The sequence below is a fragment of the Vipera ursinii genome, assembly GCF_947247035.1.
Source record: "Vipera ursinii genome assembly, chromosome: 7".
Classification (NCBI taxonomy): Eukaryota; Metazoa; Chordata; class Lepidosauria; order Squamata; family Viperidae; genus Vipera; species Vipera ursinii.
Genome location: NC_139521.1, coordinates 69,236,777 through 69,262,244, shown reverse-complemented (window position 1 = coordinate 69,262,244; position 25,468 = coordinate 69,236,777). Strand labels below are relative to the sequence as shown.

The following is a 25,468-nucleotide window of genomic DNA, read 5'->3' as shown; positions in this document are numbered from 1 at the left end:
AGGAAAGAAGGAAGTTAGGGAGGAGACAGGAAAAGGAAGGAAGGAAGGAAGGAAGGAAGGAAGGAAGGAAGGAAGGAGGGAGGGAGGGAGGGAGGGAGGGAGGGAGGGAGGGAGGGAGGAAGGGACAGGAAAAAGAAGGAAGGAAAGAAGTTAGGGAGGAGACAGGAAAAGGAAGGAAGGAAGGAGGGAGGGAGGGAGGGAGGGAGGAAGGGACAGGAAAAAGAAGGAAGTTAGGGAGGAGACAGGGGAAGGAAGGAAGGAAGGAAGGAAGGAAGGAAGGAAGGAAGGAAGGAAGGTCTCCATATTTACATTTTGTGACTACAACGAATGCCACAGGAACCATGGATTTTAATGTTTTTGTTATAGAGCATAATAACAGAATCTTGAAAGCCTCCAATAGAAAAGAATATTTATTCTAAATAAATTTATTTATTTATTATGGTGCCTTTGGTACTCTCTGATTTTTGCAGACATTTCATTACCCAAATAGGTAACATCAACAGTGCAAGTAGTGTGGGTAATATGTGAATGAATGAATGAATGAATGAATGAATGAATGAATGAATGAATGAATGAATGATAAATTGTCTGCAAACAACCAAGCTCCAATCAAACAACCAATCAAAAGATTACCAAGGACTCTTGAAAGCCCAGCAAAGACTCTCCCCGCATCTTTTATATTAAATGGATCAAAGCAAGGACATTTTGAGGTGTGTTTTTTTTTGCTTTACCTGCTCTTTGGTTGATGCTTACATAATGGGCACTGAATTCCTTCTTCAAGGACATCTCTGAACTCTTCTCCATAATGTTTGTCTCCTGAATGATACCGGATACGTGCATTGCCAACGTCTGAGTCAACAGCCCATTGGAAAGAAGAGCATCTGATTATCCAGTCCCTTAATTCTATGATTTTTCCAGTCGCCTGTCTGTGAGACATCACTGTAGCTTTCACAGCTGGTATTCTAAGCTGAAATAGCAACTGCTTGTGACTTCTCAACCTGTTGTTCCATTTCTTTGGAAGAAAGTTACTCTTCCGCCTGCTGGCGTGCAGTCCGGCTTGTTATGTATTTCTGTGGTCTTGGCTTCTTAGGTAAAATGGGAAAGAACTAGTGTGGCATCACAAATCTTCTCCACGTGCAGTAGTCTTCATGTTCAATTATCCCGGCAAGGTTTTCCATCTCTCATATGTGGGTGCCTCAGGACTCAACTCTCCCCCACCCCCATTTATCACCTCCATGAAGCCACTGCGGGAGGTCATTTATTAGTATAAGATGAGATATCTTGTATACGCGGATAATTATAACCTTTCTGTTTTAAGCCACACAAGTGATGCTGTTGAGATTTCACAGCTAAGCCTGGAGGTGGAGTGAATCTGATTGGGAAGGAAAAGGTTATGAATCAAACCTAGCATGACTAAGTGACTGTGGGGTTTGAGGGCACCTGGATCTGGAGACTTTCCATTTCTGGCTCTGGATAGGCTAGCACTGAAGTGGCTGGAACAGACCACTCAAGACAGCTGGTAACTTCAACAGGTTTATTAAGACAGAGCAACACTAACAGGAGCCTTTCGGCTTTTTATAGTCTGGCGCCGGTCGTCTGGTCCAATCGCCGGCCGGTCTTTTTCCCGCTTTGCTTCTGCTCCAATCAGCTTCGCGGAACGCCTGACAGCTCGGCTCCTCGTGCTGGCGGCATGTGTTGCTTTGACAGCTGAAAGCTGTCAACTAGTGCGCCTGCGCAAGTCGGGAGTTTTGACAGCTGTCAAAACTCCCTCGTGGCCGGCTGTCAAATACTTTTACCTCATGTTCGGCTGTCAACGTTTCTCTTATTATTGCGAACTGCTTGTGTTAACATATTACATAAACTATATACATATAATACACCCCTTACCCTTCCCCTGGATGGTTTCCACCCCCGTGAGTTTGTTTGTTGCTTCCTGCCCATTCATAGTCTTGCAAGTAAGTCGGTGGCTTTCTCGATCGGCTGGACCGTCGTGGGGGAGCCTCGTCTCCGAGTTCTCCTTCCTCCTGCGGTTGTGGCTGTGCTTCTTCGGGCGGCGGAGTATTTGGTATAAAGGGGGTTAAAAGGGGTTGTTGTGATGGTGGGGGTGTGTTTTGTGGTTTGCGGATTCGTATTTGGTCTAGGTGTCGTCGTAGTTGGCCGTGTGTGTCAGAGTGGATTAAGTATGAGACAGGTCCGGTTTGTTTTATTATGACCCCTTGGATCCATTTTTGGTTGCTTGTATAATTTCTAGCCCAGATAGCTTGGCCTGGCAGAAAGGTTCGTGGCGTGGATGTAGGAAGTTCTTGGTCATTAGGAGTTCTGTCTGGGTGTAGTCTGTCTAATCTTGTTATTAGCCTCCTGCCCCATCGAAGTTCAGCTGGTGATTTGCCAGTGGTGGTACCGGGTGTCGTGTGTTGGGCTAGGAGGAATTGGCTAAGGCGTCGGTGCCAGTTTCCTTTTATGAATTTGTTAAGTGCTTCTTTTGTTGACCTCACCATTATTTCTGCCATGCCATTAGTCGACGGGTGGAAGGGTGCTGACGTCACCAGTCTAATACAGTTCCTCGAAGCGAACATCTGAAATTCACGAGAAGTGAATTGTGGGCCGTTATCGGAAACTATGACGTCTGGGAGGCCATGTGTTGCAAAAACTTTCCTAAGTGCTTGTATAGTGGAGTATGTTGTTATTTTATTTAGGGGTATCACCTCGAGCCATTTAGAAAAGCTATCCACAATTATTAAGAAATTCTGCCCTCGTACTGGTCCCGTAAAATCTAGGTGGATACGGGACCATGGGTTTTTTGTTGTTTCCCATTTATGGATTGGGGCATGGGGTGGTTCGCTTCTTGTTAGTTGGCACGTATAACATCCCCCTACATGTTGTTCTATGTCCTTATCAATTCCTGGCCACCATACATAGCTTCTTGCAAGTAACTTCATTTTGACCATTCCCGGGTGCCCTTCGTGTAAGGTTTTTAATGTTTGTTGTATATTTGTGTGTGGTATCACTACTCTATTTCCCCATAGTAGACAGCCTAAATGAGAAGTTAGTTCAGCTTGTCTGGTGAAGTAGGGGCGAAATGTTTCTGCTGGGCTTTTGTGTAGCCATCCAGTTGTGACCCATTGCAGAACCCTGCTGAGAGTTGTGTCCCTCGCGGTGCTATCAGCAATGATTTTTGCTGTGAGGGGAAATTCTGGTAATTCCTCGATGGCCATAATGTTACTTGCAGGGGCTGGGTCTGGGTCGTGGCAACGTATAGGGAGTCTGCTGAGGCAGTCTGCATGCCCTAATTCCCTGCCTGGTTTATATACCAATTTGTAGGAGTAAGCTGATAGAAAGGTTGACCAGCGTAGGATTCTAGGGGACAATATTTGCGGGGTCGTTTTGTCCCAGGTAAATATGCCTAATAGGGGTTTGTGGTCTGTGAAGATAGTGAACTGTCTGCCATACAGATAGTCATGAAATTTTTTAACCCCGGCGATGATGGCCAGGGCCTCCCTGTCAATTTGAGCGTAATTCCTTTCTGTTTTAGTTAGAGTTCGAGAATAAAATGCAATGGGTCTTTGGGTGTCGTCCTGGTCCAGGTGGCTCAAGACTGCCCCTATTCCGTATGGAGATGCATCGCAAGCGATGCAGACGGGTGTGTCCTCCTGGAATAGTGTGATAGTAGAGCTTTTACAATTGATGCTCTTGAGTGACTGGAAACTATTTTCATGCACTCTTGTCCAGGTCCAGGTTTTACCCTTGTCTAATAGCCTATGAAGTGGCTCTGCAATAGTAGCCTTGTGGGGGAGGAAGGCATGGTAAAAATTTAATAGTCCCAAAAACGCCTGAAGTTCCTGTTTGTTTTTGGGGCTGGGGGCTGCTTGGATGGCTTTTAGTTTGTCGTTAGTGGGGTGGATGCCCTGAGCGTCAATCTTATACCCGAGGAATTCTGTAGAGGGAACTCCTATAGAGCACTTTTCTCTTTTTAGTTTAAATCCGGCCGTTCGGAATCGCTCTAGCACAGCTGACAGCCTGTCAGCCAGAATGGCTTCTGTTTCTCCGGCGATAAGTACATCGTCGAAGTAAGGGGAGACCCCGGGGATTCCCTTTAATGTTTTTTCCATAATGCTTTGGAAAATGCCTGGGGCGGTCGAAATGCCAAATTGTAGTCTTGTCACTTTAAATGCTCCGCGGTGCGTGACAATTGTCTGGGCAACCGCGGTGTCATCTGTCACAGGCAACTGCAAATACGCCTGCGTGAGATCTAATTTCGCAAAAATGGTGCCGGAGCGAATGGAAGCCAGGACATCCCTAACTGCTGGAATGGGGTAAGAGTGGGCATTAAGTGCTAAGTTTAGCGTCCCCTTATAGTCAGCGCATATTCTAATCTGGCCATTTGGTTTCACAGGTGTTACGATGGGGGTTTCCCAACTGCCCCCGTCAGTAGGTTCTAAAACTCCAAGTTTGACAAGGCGTTCCAGTTCGTCCTCGATTTTTTGTTTGAGGGCGAAGGGGACCCGCCTGGCCCTGATTTTAATAGGCTGTATGGCGGGGTTTAAATTAAGGGCGATGGGAGGTCCTGTGTATTTGCCTAAGGAACCATCAAAAACGTCTGCAAACTTCCTGCAGACGGTCTCCAGGGTTGAGGTTTGAATGGCGTTGACGCCTGTAAGAGCAATTCCTAGGGGGTTAAACCAGTTTAACCCTATCAGATTAGTGCGATCTCCCTGGGTGACTATTACTTCTAGCGGTCCCTTGAACTTTTTGTACTCTACCCAGACCTTAGCCCTGCCCTTGAGTTGAATCGGTGTTTTCTGGTAGTCAGCTAATTGAACTTGAGGGCTTTCTAACGGTATTGTTTTTTTACTGCGCTTACAAATTTCCCTATACGTCCTTGACGAAATTAGGGTTACAGCAGAACCTGAATCCACCTCCATGTCGCAAAAGACTCCCTGTAATTTAGCTTTAATTTTTACCTTAGGGCTCAAACTGTGTACCCCCTCCACTGTTTTCACTAACCCCTCTGAGGGCTTTCCCTGACTGGCTCGGTGGGTGATCGTACCTGGGGGAGTAGCCTCTACTTCATGCAGGTTGTCGCGGGGGCGGCCTCGGCAGACGGGTTTAATGTGGCCGGTCTTGCCACAGTTATGACATTTAGCGCTCCGGAAACGGCAATTTGCCCGGGCATGGTTGCCTCCGCAGCTGGCACAGGCGTTTCGTTGTTCTCTCTGGGCTGAGGTGAAGTTTCTTGGACTGGGACGGTCGTTGTTGTCGCTCCGTCTACCTTGCCTTCTCTCCATTCGGCGTTGAATTGCATCGGTGTCTGTCAGATCGATGGACTCTTCGTCGCTGAGACACGCTTCGTCCTGATGGACGCTGCTTTGGGGTTCCAATGCCGTTCGGTTGAGGGGCTTCTTGTGGTTATCTTCATACGCCAAAATCTCTCGGGAGACCTGGGCGAGTGTCATCTCCGGTTTGGACGTGATTTTCTTCTTGAGACGTTCGTCCCTCAGCCCGATGACCACCTGGTCCCGAATCCGGTCCTCTAAGTCGGGGAAGTTGCAGCTCCGCGCAGCGTGCCGGACTCCCGCAATGAAATCATTTGCAGGTTCATCCGGCCGTTGTTTTCGCTGGGCGAACTGTACCCGCCAGTACAGTTCTGAGCGGGCCGGCATGTAGTGCTTGCTGAGCCGGTCGACGAGTTCTGAATATGGAACTTCTGTGATCGGCACCGGGCTGAATAAACCGACAGCAGCATCGTAGACGGGCGGACCGCTGATGTATAGAAGTGCAGCCGCCTTGGCTCTGTCATCTGTTATTTTGCTGACGAGGAGGAATCCCTCTACCTGCCCCAGATGCGACTCCCATCGCTCGGGGTGGTGAGTGTCGAACTCCCTCACTCGTCCGAAATTTGCCATGCTGTCAGGGCTCGGTGGTCCGCTTCGCTGCGGGAGTTAAAACTCCCAGTGACTCGCTCTATAGGCCGAGGACTCTTCCTGGCCGTGACCTCAGCTCTGGAAGCGGATCCCACCTTCGTCGCCAGTGAAGTGGCTGGAACAGACCACTCAAGACAGCTGGTAACTTCAACAGGTTTATTAAGACAGAGCAACACTAACAGGAGCCTTTCGGCTTTTTATAGTCTGGCGCCGGTCGTCTGGTCCAATCGCCGGCCGGTCTTTTTCCCGCTTTGCTTCTGCTCCAATCAGCTTCGCGGAACGCCTGACAGCTCGGCTCCTCGTGCTGGCGGCATGTGTTGCTTTGACAGCTGAAAGCTGTCAACTAGTGCGCCTGCGCAAGTCGGGAGTTTTGACAGCTGTCAAAACTCCCTCGTGGCCGGCTGTCAAATACTTTTACCTCATGTTCGGCTGTCAACGTTTCTCTTATTATTGCGAACTGCTTGTGTTAACATATTACATAAACTATATACATATAATACAAGCACCACCCTCATCCCCCAAGACTGAGTTGGTATGCAATCTGGTCCTTCTAGATTCATGGTTCCTTCTCAAGACACATGTGGTACCTATGGTTAGGAAGGTCTTCAAATAAATTCATCCTTTTTTATTGGATGCCCCCATTGCTGGATCAGGAAGATCTGCTCATGGCCATTCATGGTCACTATTTGCCAAAGTACTCTCTATGGAGCTACTCTTGAAAAGCTTCTGGAAGTTTGTCTATTGAGATTCTCAGTCATCCAGGTCATAGTTATCCCAAAGATGCTTTTTCAGGAGGCAACTGGACTTTCTTGTTTCACGTTTCACTTCGCATCCAAGAAGCTTCTTCAGCTCTGACTAGATGGGTGTGGAATGGAAGGATTTATACTCCTTGCAGACAGCTGGTCATTTGCATTCTTTTAGCAAATTGTTAAAGCTACCTGGAGGTTTATCTGTGATTTTAGGGTCACCTGAGTGATGCAAATGGGCGTGGAGCCTTCTTGGAAGTGCTGAAAGGACTGTGTTGTAGACTGGAGATAGACGATGTCGTATCCCTCTCCCTCTGTTGACAGAGGGCTGTTCAATTTTGACACAGATGGCCTCTTTGACCCTTCTTTCAAACCAGCAGACCTCTCTGTCCAAAATGTGGACTTTGCTGTCTTCGAAAGAGTCTTTTAAATGCAGATGGACTGCTGACTCTTGTTCTGGTTTTTGGAAGTTTCCACTGGTCCAGCAGTAAACGGAGTTAGAGGCACATCAAGATTTGCACAGGTGACATCCACTGTGTAAGCTGCTAGCAACCGTCTGGGTGCAATTTAAAAGGCCGGTTATCATCGTTAAAGCTCTGCATGGCACAGATTACCTGAAGAACGATTATCTGCAGTAATTTCAGCCTATCCTACTAACACCAGGAGGCCAGGCAATCTACAGGTCTCCTCTCTGAAATATTATCAGTGGGAGTAGAAGATGTGCTTTCACTGTTTTGCCACCTGCCCTTTTGAAGAGTCTTCCATCTGAGATGCCAATGGCCCCAAATTTATTGACCTTCTGGAAGATTGTGAAGACTCCTCAGGCATCAGGGTTTCTCAACCCTGACAATTTTAAGATGGGTAGCTAGAGGATTCTAGAAATTGAACTCCGCCCATCTTAAAGTTGTCAAGGTTGAGAAACACAGCATTAGACACTAGGGAAATGTATGGTAATAAAAATGCATAATGAAAAAAATAACAGAATAACAGAGTTGAAGGGACCTTGGAGGTCTTCTAGTCCAACCCCCTGCTCAAGCATGAAACACTGTACCATTTTGGACAAATGGTTGTCCAGTCTCTTCTTAAAATCCTCCAGTGTTGGAGCACCCACAACTTCTGGAAGTAAGCCCTTCCACTGATTAATTGTGTCAGAATCCATTTATATCATATTCATAAATGTATGTTTCAAACATTATTCCATGGATTCTGCCATCTCCCGAAGAGGAGGGAATGGATGTGTATTGAACCAGTATTAGGCATTTCAAAGGAAAAGAGAAGCCTTTTGAATTGGGGAAACAAAAGGGGGGGCTAGCATCTGACTTGTGTCACGGAAGAGAGCAATAAACATAAAAGGTCCTAAGTTCCTTTTTCCCACGAGAGGGATGATACTAGGTAAATGATGGGGGACTGACCAAATGGGGTTAAGGGGGGTTAAACTGGGAACTCTTTATAAGGGTTTAGTTCGTGGAACAATATTAAGTCCTGTCTTGTATTCCTACAACCAAGCATGTCATAGTAAAGATTCTTTTTGGACTAGATTTGGCTCCAAGAGTTTTGTCTTCCTAAAACGTGGTTTGGGGTGGGTCCTGACAAATTTTTCTCATTGTCAGGATATTTCTCCTTAGTTCTAGGTTGCTTCTCTCTTTGGTTAGTTTCCATCCGTTGTTTCTTGTCCTGCCTTCAGGTGCTTTGGAGAACAGGTTGAACGTGACTCCCTCTTCTTTGTGGCAGCCCCTTAGATATTGGAACATTGCTATCGTGTCACCCCTAGTTCTTCTTTTCGTTAAACTAGACATACCCACTTCCTGCAACCGTTCTTCGTATGTTTTAGCCTCCAGTCCCCTAATCATCTTTGTTGCTCTTCTCTGCACTCTTTCTAGGGTCTCAACATCTTTTTTATTTATATTTATTACCAGTGCTTTTTTTGTAAAAGAAAAAGGAGCCGGAATTCACACATGTCATACAACCCGCCTTGCCAACCCTACAAGGTTCCATCCAAAAAAGGTGCCGGAACTCCGTTCTGAGCGTTCTATGAGAAAAAAAGCCCTGTTAATTATTATTTATATTTCTATGTTTATATAGACATTGTTTTTATAAATTATAAATTATTTATATTTATAATTTCAAATATTTATAATATTTCAAACTGCTGCTAGGGGAGCGACAACACAAACCACAGCCAGTTTGTTTCTACACTTCTGTGCTTGTACTCCAGTTCATTTGACCTGCAGTGTTGAGTTCACAAGTGAAGTGTCCTTGCAAAACAAACAGGACTTAAATATCACTAGCGTCAAGATAGGAAAAATTAAAATAAGCTATAGGTTTGTTCATATTTGCTTGAATTACGGTGCAGTCAATTAACTCAGCATCTGCTTCTGAATAATATACTAATCACAGGGACTGAATTTCCACAACTGGGCTGGAGTGCAGTGGGCTAGTTTGTGGCTCAAGTGGGCTGTTTCACAGTCTAGGGGTTGATCAAGTTTAATATCTGCTTCCATTTAAGTTTGATGGGCAAAGAAAGAAAAATAGATTTACACAGAAATATATGTTAAGAGTATTGAGATGAAAACATACACTAATTCCTCCAACAGAAGAATGGATGGTAAAGTTGATGAAGATGACAGAGATGGCAAAATTGATTGCTTTAATTAAAGAGAAAGTATCTAGTTTTGTTTTCATTTGAAAAACCACTTCTGGATCTTGTACTCAGAACTGGAAAAAAAATATATGAAACTCCAATTTTACATTTTGACTATTAGAGTGAATTTATTGTTTGAGAAATGTCTTGAAAGGTTTGGAAATGAAAAGCAAAAGGTTGAGGTTGCAATTCTTTTTTCCAATTCTTATTCCAGCCTGAAAATGCTGACAGTCACTACTTTTTTTTCTTTCTCTTTTCTTTCTGCTTGCCTTTAACTTCTAAATATGCACCTGAAACGCTGAAAAAGAAGAGCATTTCCTAAAACAAGAAGTTGCAAAGCCCGAAATATTGGGAATTGTAAAAATGAGTTGATAATAGTTTTCATTAAGAGCAAAATGTATGTGTTATGAATGACTTGTTCTGAAAAAAAGTGAAATGTGGTAAATATAGGTAGTTCTTGACTTACGGCCACAACTGAGCCCCAAGTTTCTGTTGCTAAGTGAGACATTTGTTAAGTGAGTTTTCTCCCATTATGCAACCTTTCTTGCCACTGTTGTTAAGTGAATCACTGCAGTTTTAAGTTAGTAACTTGGTTGTTAAGTGAATCTGGCTTCCCCATTGAGTTTCTTTGTGAGAAGGTCGCAAAAGGTGATCAGTTGACGCCAGGACACTGCAACCATCAACAGTGCTTTTTTTGTAAAAGAAAAAGGTGCCGGAACTCACACATGTCATACAACCCACCTTGCCTACCCTACAAGGTTCCATCCAAAAAAGGTGCCGGAACTCCGTTCTGAGCGTTCTATGAGGAAAAAAGCCCTGACCATCACATATATGAGTCAGTTGCTGAATGTCTGAATTTGGATCACCTGACCAGGGAAATGCTGCAAAAATTGTAACTGTGAAAAATGGCCATAGATCACTTTTTTCAGTGCTGTTGTAACTTTGAATGGTCACTAAATGAACTATTTTAAGTCAAGGACTACTTGTATATAGATGTTGTGATTCAGGGTCAGCCTGTGGGTTCGGCAGTTGGGTCGGACGACTCAGAGGAGGAGGAGGGGGGTGTTGAAGAGCTTGCTGATGAGAGCCCTCAGCCAGGCCCCTCCCACCTGGTCACGACGGAGACCCAGCTGTGTGAGCCTGACAGCGTGGATGAAGATGACCCACAGCTGGCCCTGTTCAAGGACGCCCGAGGCAGGAGGCAGTCAATCAGGAGTAAACAGAGGAAGGCAATGGGGCACCTCGGAAGGAGGCAGAGAGAAGCCACGCCCTAAACTGTATAAAAGGGGAATGCATGGGAGGGCTGGTTTGCTGAAGGCAACCGCTTGAAAAGCTCCTGTTTTTTGGTTCGTGTCTTGTTTGTTTTTGTATCAATAAATTTGGCAGGCTTAATTCCAGCCTCTTGCCTTCTTGTAAAAGGGGTTGTCCCTGCCTTTTCTGCAGGGCCGGTAGCAGGCTGGTACAGAACAGTAGAACTCATGGGTGCCCAGTAACTGAAGTCTAATAAAAAAGTTATCTTACCTAAATTTCAGTAGTTCAAAGGCCTTTCTAGGGCCTTTGCTAAACTTCAATCCAGTGTGTCGTTTTGACCATTGCCTTTTAAAAACAAAAGTACCAAATGACAGCTTTCTAAGATGGCACACTGAGGCCATATATTCAAATTCAAGTGATTCAATCACCCCAGTTCTTATTTAGCCTGTGCCAAGGTATTTCCAACACCATTAAGTAATTATTACAGAACAAAATTGATATATTTTATTGTACTCCCTAACAACACTAAGCAGATGTAGAGACAAAAATATGCAAGCATCTTAACTAAGCCTACAGAAAACAATTTGCAAAATAAAAACTGATTCATCAGGTCCAGTAATTAACTTGGCCTGGCAATTGCACAGAGGATATTAAGGGGAAACTCATCAGCAAATATCCTGATGTTTATCAGCCAATGGGCTTTATATAAGTACTTGAATTATTTACCTTCCTGTCCTTTGGTTGAAAATGTTTTTTGATTATCCATTTTGTCCCTTGATCTCACTTGTTCCTTATCACTGTCCAATTCCAAGTCTGAATCTTCTTTTTTCTTTGAAATGAATCGAATATGAAGCTAGATTCTTCCCTGATAATGAAATCAGCATTGAAACCTGCTGATGAATCAATCAATCAATCAATCAGAATAGAGTTGGAAGGGACCTTGGAGGTCTTCTAGTCCAGCCCCCTGCTCAAGCAGGAGACTCTATACCAAGTCAGACAAGTGGCTGTCCAGTCTCTTCTTTAAAAAGTAATGGAGTACCTACAACGTCTGAAGGCAAGCTCTTCCATTGGTTAATTGTCCTCACTGTTAGGAAGTTTCTCCTTAATTCCAGGTTGCTTCTCTCCTTGATTAGTTTCCATCTATTGTTTCTTGTCCTGCCCTCAGGTGCTTTGGAGAATAGCTTGACCCCTTCCTCTTTGTGGCAACCTCTGAGATATCGGAAGACTCCTAGCATGTCACCTGTAGTCCTTCTTTTCTCTAGACTAGCCAAACCCAAATCCTGCAACCATTCTTCATATGTTTTTGTCTCCAGGCCTTTAATCATCTTAGTTGCTCTTCTCTGCACTTTTTCCAAAGTCTCAACAACTTTTTTGTAATGTGGTGACCAACACTGATGAGTGAGAGAAGGGAAAATAAGATGGTGCGCCTCAGAAACTCTCTTACTTTGGAGCTGGCGTGGGGAACTGCCATAATTAAATGTTTTATTGAGTGTTATTGTGAGAGATTGGAAATGATTAATTCCTCTCTTTGAGGTCTTTTATGCATCATCTTCTAAAGCAAAGATTAAAATGCCATATTTGTTTGTTTGATGGATTATGTGCCCTCACGTCCAGGTCAGTTTCTCCCTGATGATTCCTAATCTAGTCCTTCCAGTGGTGCATCCACCATCACTGTAAACTGAGACCGTCCACCTTGCTGCTGGTCATCTTCTCATTTCTTTCACCTTTGCCAGCACTAGAGCCTTCTCCACATAATGTGTCTTCACATAATGTGAAGTAGGAAAATTTGATTCTAGTCATTTGTGCCTCAAGAAGGCTCTAGAAAGAGTAGAGAGGAAAGCAACAAAGATGATTAAGGGACTGGAGGTTAAAACATTTGAGGAACGGTTGCAGGAATTGGGTATGGCTGGTTTAATGAAAAGAAGGACTTGGGGTGACATGATAGCAGTGTTTCAATATCTCAAGAGTTGCCCCAAAGAAGAGGGGGGTCAAGCTATTCTCCAAAGCGCCTGAAGGCAGGACAAGAAACAACGGATGGAAACTAATCAAGGAGAGAAGCAACCTAGAACTAAGGAGAAATTTCCTGACGATTAGAACAATCAATTTGTGGAATGGCTTGCCGCCAAGGTCCCTTCCAACTCTGTTATTCTGTTAAGTGAGAACCCTAGATTGATGATTTTGATAAGGCTGAGCACAGTTTAAGTCATTCTGGAAATCATACGTGTTCCACAGAGATTAACATTAAGGTATCTCACATTTACCTGTTACTTAATTATTTGTGTGCATTGGTTCCACCAAATTTGCAGAAAGAGCGATGGGGCAAATGACATTTTTCCCCCCCAAAAAAATTTCTCCATGGAAGGAAATATTATCCAACTCCTCCTCAGCAGCAAGAGGAATAAAACTCCTAAAAAAAGTCCCAACATTTCCTTCTGGATATCTTCCATTGAATGCATGTGTGGAAAACTGGAGAAGTAGCAGACTATCGGCAAGATGATGGGTCCAATGAAAAACAGGACTTGCAAGCTGTCCTTGACCATACTGCCACTTAAAGAAAAATTTTGAAAGCAATTTAAAAAAAAACAAAAACCAACCAGATTGAATAGAAGCTGGTAGAGGGAGAAAACCTCTTTTTTATCCTGTCTTTTCTCTGAGTGTTTAAGGCAGTATATTAAGGTCTCCCCTAATTTTATTTCCATCAGAAAAAAAGCATGCATTTTCAGCCACTGCTATTCCCTTGTCCATTGAACTGAGCATGAATGGAGATTTGTATGAGAAGATACTGGGTCTTTCAACTGAATTGCAGTCTTAAGTCACAGTCCATTTTATTTGATGTTCCTCGCAGCTGCCATGAAGTGCAATGGAGAAGTAATTTACTGTGGACTTTTTAAATATATTAATGTATAAGCACCATGGATGATCCTGCTGCCTTTGTGAGGCTTTAAGTAGCTTAGCAATGGTGGCATCCAATATTAATTAGCTAATTTATTTACAGCCACTTGTATCCTGCCTCTTTTTTTTTGCCCAGTTTGAGTGCTCTCAAAGCAGCATGGAAGACTTTATTCTCTGCACTACATCTGTCTTTTCATCATTATTGACTTCTGAAGTCTCATATTCTGGAATTCCTGCTTTCTTTAAAGAAGATACTTTGGGGGACATAATGGCGTTTGTTTCCAAACCATAATGGGAAGTTAGACCGAACCAGGGACCTTTTATCACATCTGAAATAGATTTAGGGCAATTGAGCATCAACGGGATTCCAAGGAGAAAATCTGCCCTCAAAAATAATTTTCTTACATTGCAATAGACAAACTGAAGAGTTAGAACCAACATTTCTGCTGTCAACTCAAGCACAAAACCATGCTTTCTAATTCCTTGTGCCAACCAACAAATCTCATTCTCCTTTTTTTGGTTCAAAATGGCCCAGCACTCAGTTAAGAATTGATTTGTGTACACACTGAAAATTATTTGGAAGTGAGTGCAGCATTTTATGCTGGATAAATCCAACTATTTTTCATTGATTCATTACAATCAATGGACCTCATAAATATTAAAGCACTTGCATCTGCATCTTTAGGCTGCTTTAATACATTCCTCCCCATCTTTTAATTTTAGTTATAATTTGTATTTTTATTATGATTTCATTGTGATGTTACACATTTATGTGTGTGTGTGTACATATGTACATATATATATATATATATATATATATATATATATATATATATATATATATATGTGTGTGTGTGTGTGTGTGTGTGTGTGTGTGTGTGTGTGTGTCTGTGTCTGTGTCTGTGTCTGTGTCTGTGTCTGTGTGTATGTATGTATCTGTGTGTATATGTACGTATGTGTGTATATATATACACACAGACACATATGTATACATATATTTATTTTTATTATTTTATTAAAGTTGTATACATACATACATACACACACATACATACATACATAATGTATACATACACACACACACACACACATATATATATAGTTTTTTTGAACACCCTGTGTCAACCCAAATATGAGTCTTTTTTCTTCTTTTGCCATATTTGGGTTGACACAGGGTATTAAAAAAACACTTAAGACATATCTCTTCCCCTAGTCTCGGCTGACAAATTGAGAAAGAGCCTGTGGGCTAGAGGTTAAAACACCTGCCTAATGTGCAGACAGCCCAAGTTTGAATCTCAGAAGGGTGTGGCTGAATGGTGAGAGCAAAAAAGCTTGAAATACCTATATCAGTCTCCCTGTTAATTCTTTGTTGGCAAAATCCAAATTTGGCATATGTATATATATATATTCATGGTTGTTATTTTGATATTATAAGCTGCTAAGAGTAGCAAGATGGATGGCAAAAAAACTTTTACTTTCCAGGAAGAAATGTATGCAATGCTGCGATAGAGTCAAATGACAATGATTTCAAATCATGATGAGATTAAAAGCAACTTTGATGGCATAAATGAGCACATTTCCAACTTAAACATAAGTAAAAAATTCTCAGAAAATGATGATAAATAATGAACAAACTAGATGATAGAATACAAATCAGAGGACAGTGACCCAAAGCAGGAAACTATAGAGGAAGAGAACTACAAATTAATACAAACAAAAGAAAACTTGCAAGGTTTTGCCACAACAATGGAAACGGAAAAGATATCCTATTTTTCGGGACCTCAAAATCAACTTGAAGATTGGAAAGAAGACCTAATAAAATGGACTACAGAGCAACCAGGACAATCATTAAAGTTTGGGAGAGAAAAAATACATGTCTTATCTAACTTGTTTTTTCTATTCCCAACAACATTTACAAAAATACAGGAAAAACCCCTGAGTAAGTCAAACACACTAACTTGGAAAGCTACCTGGCAAAAGAAAGCTGGAATCAGATCTAAGAGATTTGATGCAATTTACCAGATGAAGTACTATATGATCAAACACCTGTTTGAATACGGTTAAAAGAATAGATAAATTATGGATATAAAGGGGTCTCACAGTAAGAGAGATAAGATATATAAGTAGTATAGCAATTTCTATAATATATGAAATGTAAAAATATTGGGATGGTGCACAAGAATGAAAAGATTGGATATTTAAAGGTTATTAATTTTGAGAAAATTATGACTGATAAGAATGGTTTGAATACAGAGGGGAAATTAGGCTTAAATAAAAATCTTGAAAACAGGACATATAGTGACCTAACAAGATGACTTTTATAAACACAATTGAAATATAAACTGATAAGAAAAGAACCTATATGCTGATGTTACTGTTATTTGTATAAACACAAGAAAAAGGTTTACATTTAACTTTATATATATTGAATTTTAAGAATAATATTTGCTTAATCTTGACAAAAGAGTATTATTGGATGAAGAGAAGATCAAAGAAATATATCATTAATTAAGATATTGATTAGGGAACTATAGAAATTATTATTGTTTTTAAACATACAAATCCAAACAACATGCTGTTTACTAAGCACCAAAGAATGTTATTGTAAAAAATTAATAAATTAAAAAAAGGGGAAACATGAGAGTCAACCAAGGCAGAGACACGCAGTTCTGATGCCTCATAAGCATGTTGTGTTGTTGATTTAGCTCAAATGGATATGGCAGGCTATAAGAACTTTCTCTAAAACAGTTAGGAAAATATAGAGCGCTTTAAACTTGAAAACAATGTGCCTTTTGTAATATTTAGCAAGGGCTGGATGATACCAATGTAAAATTCTAGTCTTTTACCGTACTCTTGGTCACTATTTGATTTCGTGCACTAAATCAATTCTGGAAACATTATTTTAAAGACTTTGAAATAAATGCAACTTAATCTATTGCCAATATCAGGGTTCTTTATACATGTAATCAATTTACTGCATAGAATGCCAATTACATATGGTACAACTAACATTTAAACAACATTCACCTGTTCTGCCTTCCTCTAAAAAAAAAGGAAATTAGAGCTAACCTTGGAGGTAGGGAAGGAATGAACAAGCCATTAAGGGGAAACCTTAATATAAGTAATATTGTCGTTTTTAACTATCTGTGGGCAAAACCTACTATTAGATTCAGTCTAAGACTGGTGGAAATGTAATAATTCAAGTCCTAATGAAGAATCTAAGAGCCAACTCAAGAAAAAATGCTTAGCAAGGATTTCAGGGGAAAAACAAAACAAAAGCTCTTCACTGAATTGAAAATTTGCTCAAGTCTACCTTTGTCCCACCTTCCACAAATCAAAAACAAGGTAGGGCTATTTTCAGGTTTTTTTTCACTTTCCTCTTTGCCAGGACTAAGTAATTTTCAAGTCCTGGCTGAATGGATCTTTTGCTTTCATTCTCTGTAAATTCCTTTACATGCTTACAGAGCACCTATAGATTATTCATATAAATGTCCGTGATGTGAGGAACGTTTTGTAACCAAACTAGGGAAGTTACTGGGGAGGTATTTAAAGCATCAAGAAGGTGGCCAGGCCCACAGGATTGAAGTCTTAGCTCTTTTAATGCACCTGACATATATAAAAAGGGGCGTCTCTTTCATTATTGTGGCTGCCATTTTGATTTTTTTTTTGGTCTCCTGCAGAGGCTTTTTCACCCAACTGTGAAAAGACTTCCCTTCTCAATTTCATGTTTATATACCAGAAGTGAATGAATGAATGGATGCTCATTTCTAGACATTAATGCAATTAAGATCCGGTGGATATTTGGGGGGGGGAGTTTTGATAAGCACCGGTATTCTGTATTTTGAATATGTAGGATCAGAGGGAAAATGGGGCAGACAAGCAAGGTTTTTAGGAATTACAAATATTTTTCATACATTCCATCAATGTTATGCATGAGCATTGTAGTGTGTTCGATATATGAATGACCAGGCTGAGACCTATTGGTTCAGGAAGATTTAAACTAAAAAAAAGTTCTTAAAAACTTCACTTTATAATACATAACTGTATTATAATGTAATTCAACACACAATTTAAAGCTTAAAGGTGAAAAGTGGCACGTTAAAACTGCTATTCAGGATTTCCTGAGATTCTCTACATGTGCATATAGAGAAACAATAATTCCATGTTTTTACATCTTGTATCATTTCCAAAATCTAAGATGTGTTTGAGAAATTCAGGATAAAGAAATGTATACAATTATTTTCTCAGATGGCACCTTTATGTTCTTTTTCTGCGAGAATTCCCCCCCCCCAATCCAACATATTAAACCTTTATGGTTCTACAATATTTGAAAACTAAAAATGAAATGAAAACTCATTCAGCATTGATATAAATACATAGCTTTAATTCTTGTAATATATGTTATTAATTTAATACTCTTTGGTTAATTGTAGTAAAGCTGACAGGACATGAACTTGGTAAACAGCCAAAAAAAACAACAACACCCTTTTAAAACAGATCTTGAAATTTTTTTTTTCTCAAAGTCAACAATGAGATTAGCAATCATTTATGACAGGATGTATTGGTTTAAATTATTTTTATCAGTTGAATTAAATAATGAGAAGTTGTACCTTGAAAAACCTTCGTTGTTCCATAGAAAGGAATATAAGGAATTAGAATAGAAAGTCTTAAAGATAGAAATACAGTATATGATCAATTTTTTATATGATCTGTTTGAATACCAAAACTCATTAACCAATGCCTTCTTTGTAAATATATCTATTTTGAGATTGGTGCAATCTCTCAATATAATTTTAATAAAGGAAGAAACTAAATATCCCTTGTGACAAAATGTATTAGACTGTTTTCTAAACAAACAAAATGTATTAAGTCTTTTTCTAAACGCTTGTCTTGAAATATGTTTAACATGCAATATGAATTAATTTCAAATCCCCTATTAGATATTTCCATGTAGTGATCCAAAACTATAGGAAGTGGATACGAAACTGACATGATTTGATGTTTACCTTATTCTTGCACCATAAAAAAAAATCACACAGATAAACAAGGTATTTGCTTGTGAGCAATTGCAGGTATTAAGCATTCTGTACATCAACTATTTCTATCTTATCATATTTCTTCCCCAGCTGCAAAAGTCTGTGGATCTGGTTTTAAAGCTATGAGCTAAACCCTTTAAGAGCTGCAGGAGATTGTGGTGCCATCTTGTTCTGTTACCGCCATTGCTAACCCCACGATTAACACACTATACAATGAGACAATTTTACAGAATTATTTAAGCACAACACATCCCCTGAGTTAGCCTGTGGCATGCCTCCTTACCCTTTACAAAACGGTTCGGGAAGGCAGCTTCAATGGTGGAAACCATTAATTGGAGAAGACCAGCAATCCATTTCAAATATGTAACAGCCTTTAAGAACAGCAGCACAGAATCTTAAGTCTTTTATCTGAGTGAACTCACAATACAGCTGGTGGCCCGAGTTCAGCCATGCTTTCGGTGAGAAAGATAATCTTAAACCAAGACTAGGTAAGAATGTAAGACCAACTATTTGGGGAACAAGGTCCTTCTTAATCCAGCATTTGCTTCCTCACAGCGGTCAGTCAACCAAAAAAGGTCCAAAAAATAAAAAAAAAAGGATCCAGGGTGCTATCTTCCTCCCATCACTTTCCCCCTATTGTTGGTATCTAAAGGAAGACTTCTCCAACCTGCAAGTAACATAAGAGTCTTCAAGCCTTTGGTAGACTTCTCCTCCATGGATTTATGCAAGTCCCCTCTGAGAGCCATACAAGTTGATGGCGACCATCACCACTTTTTCTGGTCATGAATTCCACAAATTACGTGTTGCATGAAATGCTTCCATCTCTCTCTTCTAAATCTCCTTCCGATAAGATTTAGTGGATGATCCTAACATTTTGAGAGAGGGAGAACACTCTTCTCCATCCACTTCCTCTACACATTGCATCAACTTTTTTCAAAGCTAAGCTTAGCTCCCTGAAGATTATGGCTACAACCTTCTGCACTTCCCCCCCCCACCAGCTTTATTGCACCATCCTTTTCAAACTTTATAACCAGAACTGTAAATCACATTCCAAATGCAAATATATCACAAGATTTGGATAGGTTCAGTATGACAAGTTTCATTTGCAATCCTTTTATTAAGGATCTCTATGATGGGATTTATCTTTCTCACAGCTGCCATACTTTTGAGTTGACCTCAAGTTTCATTCCTGGTTGGTTACAGAAAGTCCCGGTTGTGGTGAAAACCAAAAACTCTGCTTAAACTCAACCAACACCACCTAGGAACAAGTTAAAAAGCTCCAATCTCAGTTCTGTTTCCTGAGAAGAGTGTGAATTAGTCTTCACTTTCTGTTGTTGAGTATAGTAGCAATCCATAAAAGGACAGGCCCGCTAGTTAGGTGTACTCAAAAGCTTTGGATATTGTCAAAAGGCTTTCTGCAAATTGATGTATACATTGTCAACTGAGACATTTCCATTCTGTACTTGTTGATACCGCAAAGTAACTCTAAAAGCTGACCGATGCAAGATCTACCTTTCATAGACCATGTGACTTTCCTTCACCAATGTTTGTTCTTCTATGAGCTTATTCTCTCATATCAACTTACCTACACATTTAACTTACGATACTAGCTTCACAGGTCTTCCTCTGGGTTCCCTTTCAAAAGATAACGCCAGGTTGGTTACCTCCTAAACCCTTTGGCACTGCAACTAATTTTTAGATTTGTTTCCTCACACCTTGGCAACTTTTAAGATTTATGGACTTCAACTCCCAGAATTCCCCAGCCAGCCATTTCCCCACCCAGAGGAATTCTAGGAGTTGAAGTCCACAGGTTTTAAAGTTGCCAAAGTTGGGACACCTTTGCCATAGTAGACCAACCAAGCTATTTTCTAGGATGTTGAGAAACATGTTTTTTTCCCCTCTGGCTTGAATCCACCTCAACTGTACAGAACCTCAAGTCCCTCATGATTGTAACAGCTTCTTTTCCCGGTTTCTTTCACTACCCTCAACATTTTGACCACCTGGGCAACAGCATATCCCTAAACATCCGTCTATCTGTCTATCTATCTATCTGTCTATCTGTCTGTCTATCTATCTATCTATCTATCTATCTATCTATCTATCTATCTATCTATCTATCTATCTATCTATCTATCTATCTATCTATCATATTTGTGGCCAGACAGTGCCTCCCATAGTGATTGCGTGGAAGACCCTGGTCTTCCAACATTTTCTACCACATTACATTTTCTACCTTCTTTGATCTAAAGAACAAGACTTCCTCCGGCATGTCCTTCCTCATCAGCAAGGGGATGCCTGTTGGGGGGAAAAGCCTTGCTCAGGAAAAGCTGCAAATCTGGTCATTGGCCAAGGGAATAATTTTATGCCCCTTGAGGTTTCAGTGCCAAGCAACAAAGGCGGGATAATTAGACCAACACGCACGCCTTCGCCTTCTCCATCTTGTGCACAAGCATGCCCGCCCAACATGAAATATTCCCCCTTTTCCCCTCAAACGTGATGGTTGTTGAACTTATTTTTAGTGTCATTTGATAAGCTTCCCTGCTTGCAGAGAGACATCCCACTGACCCAGCCACTGGTCATTGTCTATACCGGTTCCCATCAAAGTAGGCGCATTTTGTCAGGTTTCGCCTCGAATATCCATTTTGCATCTGAAGTACAGTATCGAAAGTGACTGGATCATTTGAGCCTTTTTCTTCAGCTGCTGCCTTCCTCCCCCACCCCACCCCACCCCACCGAGCTTCCTTTTACGCTAACACTGTTTGGCATGGCCGATGTGACACGACACACTTTCTCTCTCTCTCTTTTGGTATGTTTACATATATAAAATTGTAATACCTACTTGGCCAATGTCTCCTGGTTGCTAGCACGCTACACATTTGCTGTGGAAATGGAGAGGGGGGAGAAGGGAAAAATAAAAGTATCTTGCCTTCTCCCCTTCCCCCCCTCACCCTCTCTCTTGGTCCCACAGTTGAATCTCCACCAAAGCATGGTAGACCCTCAAAATTGAGTAATGCGCGTTACAGGGATAGGTCATTCAATGTCAAAAGGCATAAAAAAGATGAGCCAAACCTTCACAGGCTGCTGCTTGCTGTTGCCTTTAATTATATTAATTAAACTTTGAAATTCTCAGGCAAAGAGAGAGTTGCTGGTTTGTGACGCTGAAGAGCCCTTGGAGGGTTCGATGATGGTTAAGGCGAAGGGAAGAGAAAAGAGAAGAAAGAGACGGAGGGAGAAACAGAAAAAGACCCTGAGAAGCCAGCTTTGTGGTGGCTGGTTTTTTTCCCCCTTCTTCATCCTATTACAATAATCCATAAGCCCAGAATTACTACGTATGTTTACAAAGGACAATGTTTTTATGCGCTACTGAGCACCAAGTGCAGAAAAGGGGAAGATACACAATTAGGCGCACTGCACAAGCCTCGACGCCTCAGCTCCCTCAATCTCCACTCGAGATCTTTGGTTCCAGGCGGTCTTCCTGGAGAATAACGCTCTATTAATTTTTCTTCTTGTCCCGGCTGCATCATGTACAAGAAAGGTGTCTTCGGAAACTAGAGGGCAAAAGTTTTTGCTCGCCACCAATACCTTGAGGCACCACGACTACATTGGGTTGTACATGTGTACGGCACAGCGTCAAAGTGACAAGATTTTTAGTCAGAGGTTTCCCCGTAAGGCACAATTTAACCGGGCGGCCGAACAGGGGGAACGAGGACTGAGACTCAAAGATTTCCATGAAATGACACCGCTGTAGGGCAATGGGCTCCTTCCATGTTTTGTTTTGTTTTTTCAGCCTGGTGGGAATGTTGCTCTCCTCCTTGTGGTAAATACATTCATATTTAAATAATAAGTTCTGTCTTCGTGCCCATAAAACAAGACTACTGCAGGGAAGAGGCCCACCAAGGCTTGAGTGTTAAAATCACAAAAGGCCAACCTGATCAGGCACTTGTTCATGGTTTCCTATGCTGGATTTGCTGTGGAAAACTAGACACACGACGCCAAAATTCTTCACGTGGCCCCTTGCCGAGTGGCTAATACTGTAAGGAATACTGTATGAGGCAGTAAGCTGAAAGATAATGGCAAACGGAAAAGCTTTACGTGGCAACGGATGACTTTTGCAGAGCCAAATGGAATAAACATCCTAGCTAGGGGCTAGCTGGGGGTTTATTCTGAGGATTTCTTCATAAGTGCTTCACTCAGTGTCTTCATTTGGTTATAATAAAAAAACATAATGGCTTTTCTTCTTTTCTTTTCTTTTCTTTTTTTCTCCTTGTTTTACTGAGATTGCACTCTGGTAAAGTTTATGCACCGGCCCTAGAAGACAAAATAATAATAATTAATTAATTTGCAACACAGGAAAAAAGATATTTCTAAAACGTTAGCAAGGTTAAGTAATGGCTCTATCCCAAAGGGTGATTTGTACAGGAGGAAACAGAATATGCTGTTATTGGCAACAAAAAATATCAGTGGTCATCTTTTGGAGCACAGGAAATTTAAATAAATACGCATCGTGCCACCGGAAGGAAAAGAATCGATAAACAGCCTGGGACTATTTAAAAACGAATATTTTTTCCTCGCAACTTTCATCTAGCCTTGCTTACCATAGTTTGGTTATGACCTGGATTACTGCAATGTGCTCTGCTCTACCTGGGGCTGCCCTTGAAGACCATGTGGAAACTGCAACTGGTTCAGAATGCAGCTATGCACATAGCGATGGGGCCCCTCTAAGTCTGCCCATATAAAACCTCTGCACTGGCTTCCCATTTCTTTCTGGGTGCAATTCAAGATGGCGGTTATCCCCTTTAAAGCCCTGTGTGGCACAGGGTTATAGCAAGGAGACCTACATGTCCTATGAGATTAGATGCTCCTATTCCCTTCCCCTGAATATTGCCATCTGATGGGAACTAGGAAGTGTGCCTTTTTCACAGCTGCCCCTGCCCTGTGGACATTCTGGCCCCTGACGTTTACCAGATCTTCACCCTCTTAGTTCTTCCATACAGCTTTGAAGATGTGGCTCCCCACCCTCCCACCCCCACCCCCAGGTATTGGGGAAAGACCAGGATTTGGAATTCTTGACTTGGTGAAAGGTTTTACCTTTTGTTTTTTAATGTTTTAATCAGTTTGGTTTTACAGTTTTAATGTGATTTTATAGGTCTTTTTGAGTCTTTGATTGGGAGCCATATATAGATAGAGACATACAGACATAGATACAGAGATAGATAGATAGATAGATAGATAGATAGATAGATAGATAGATAGATAGATAGATAGATAGATAGATAGATGGATGGATGGATGGATGGATGGATGGATGGATGGATGGATGGATGGATGGATGGATGGATGGATAGATAGATAGATAGATAGATAGATAGATAGATAGATAGATAGATAGATAGATAGATAGATAGATAGATGATACAGACATAGACATAGATAGATACAAACAGATACAGATAGATAGATAGATAGATAGATATAGATAGATAGATGATAGATATACAGACATAGATAGATAGATACAGACATAGATAGATAGACAGACAGACAGACAGATATAGACAAAGACAGACAGACAGACAGACACCATCAAATCAGCCAAAGTGAACGGCTACAAGGTGTGTGTGTGTGGAAATAAAAAGACTTTTTTCATATTGACCCCGTGCCAGCACACCTGCAAAGCTTTTGCCCCAGTGTGAGCCCATCAATGGAGGTGGGGATTTTTTTTTTTTAAAAAAATCAAGATGGTGGCTACAATCATGTGATCAAAGCCCCTCCCATTTTATTGTACACCCCTTTTGGACTGATGCTTCTTTGTGGCCTTACCAGTGACAAACGAGAACCTTTTTATTTTCCCACTCATTTTAGGAAACTGTTTTAAAATTATCCAATATTGTTTTACAGATGGCATGCAATTTTACCTGCAATAACATCAAATGTTACTGCTATTGTTGCTGCTGATAATGGAGATGTAACTTTTATCAACCTTATGCTCTTGTTTTATTGTGTTATACATCCATTTTGTATCATATGCTCTTAACAGATTGCCCGGTGAATATGGTTTACTGAGCAATCTAAAAAACATAATAAATAAAAAAGATACAGACACCAATGCGTGCATGAAACAAGATTTTAGCCTAGGAAAAAGTTATCTACTTTCCTCTAATCATCCTTCAGAAAAGCTGGACTACATTTCCCATCCACCCTAGCAACTCAGACATGGAAGGCCGATTTCAAAATCAAGATCTATCAAGGAACAACACATGCTGATTGGTTTTTTTCTGCAATTCAGTAGCCTAACTCTGCCTCTTGACAAAAACTATCATGATGTGAACGCTAAAGAACTGTATATGTTAGGGGTCTTCAAACTTAGCCCTTTTATGACTTGTGGACTTCAACTCCCAGAATTCCTCAACCAGGCATGCTGGCTGAGGAATTCTGGGGGTTGAAGTCCATAAGTCATAAAAGGGCCAAGTTTGAAGACCCCTGCTGTTGAAAGTCACCAGCAATGCCCACAAAGAAGGGGCAGGAAAGATAAGATGGTAACTGGTGGACATGTGATAAAGGAAAGAAATATTGGAATAGGATACATTAATGCAGATAATTCTTAAAGTGACTATAAAGATTAAACCAGAAGCTTTCCTTCTGGGTCTAATGGGAAAAAAAACTTGGGGGGAAAAATTGGAACTCTGATTTTATATATGGTGACGGCAGCAAGACTGCTCTGTGCAAAAAAAAATGGAAGGATGTTTTGATTTCCACTATGGATGAATGGCTACAAAGACTAATGGAATTAGCAGAGATGGCTAAATTGACTGTTTTGATAAAAGAAAAGAATATAAATATTTTTGTTTCTACTCGGAAACCCCTTCTGGCCTTTGTCCTTGAGCTGGGGAAAAAATGGTACTATGATTTTGGGTTTTATTCATTAGATTGGTTTGGTGATATAGAAATGGCTAGTTCATACTACTATAGAATGTGAAAAGT

The 25,468-nt window shown here is 41.0% G+C and overlaps 1 protein-coding gene across 1 annotated transcript in view; it reads right to left on the bottom strand.

Annotated features, from left to right (window-relative positions):
- Positions 1-21,265: 21,265 nt before the first annotated feature.
- Positions 21,266-25,468, bottom strand: part of ANTXR2 (ANTXR cell adhesion molecule 2) — a 148,713-nt gene continuing 144,510 nt past the window's right edge. The window contains exon 17 of the mRNA XM_083367172.1: positions 21,266-22,795. Within this exon, the coding sequence (XP_083223298.1) occupies positions 22,757-22,795 (39 nt within the window). The 3' untranslated portion in view covers positions 21,266-22,756. The remainder of the gene's footprint in view (positions 22,796-25,468) is intronic.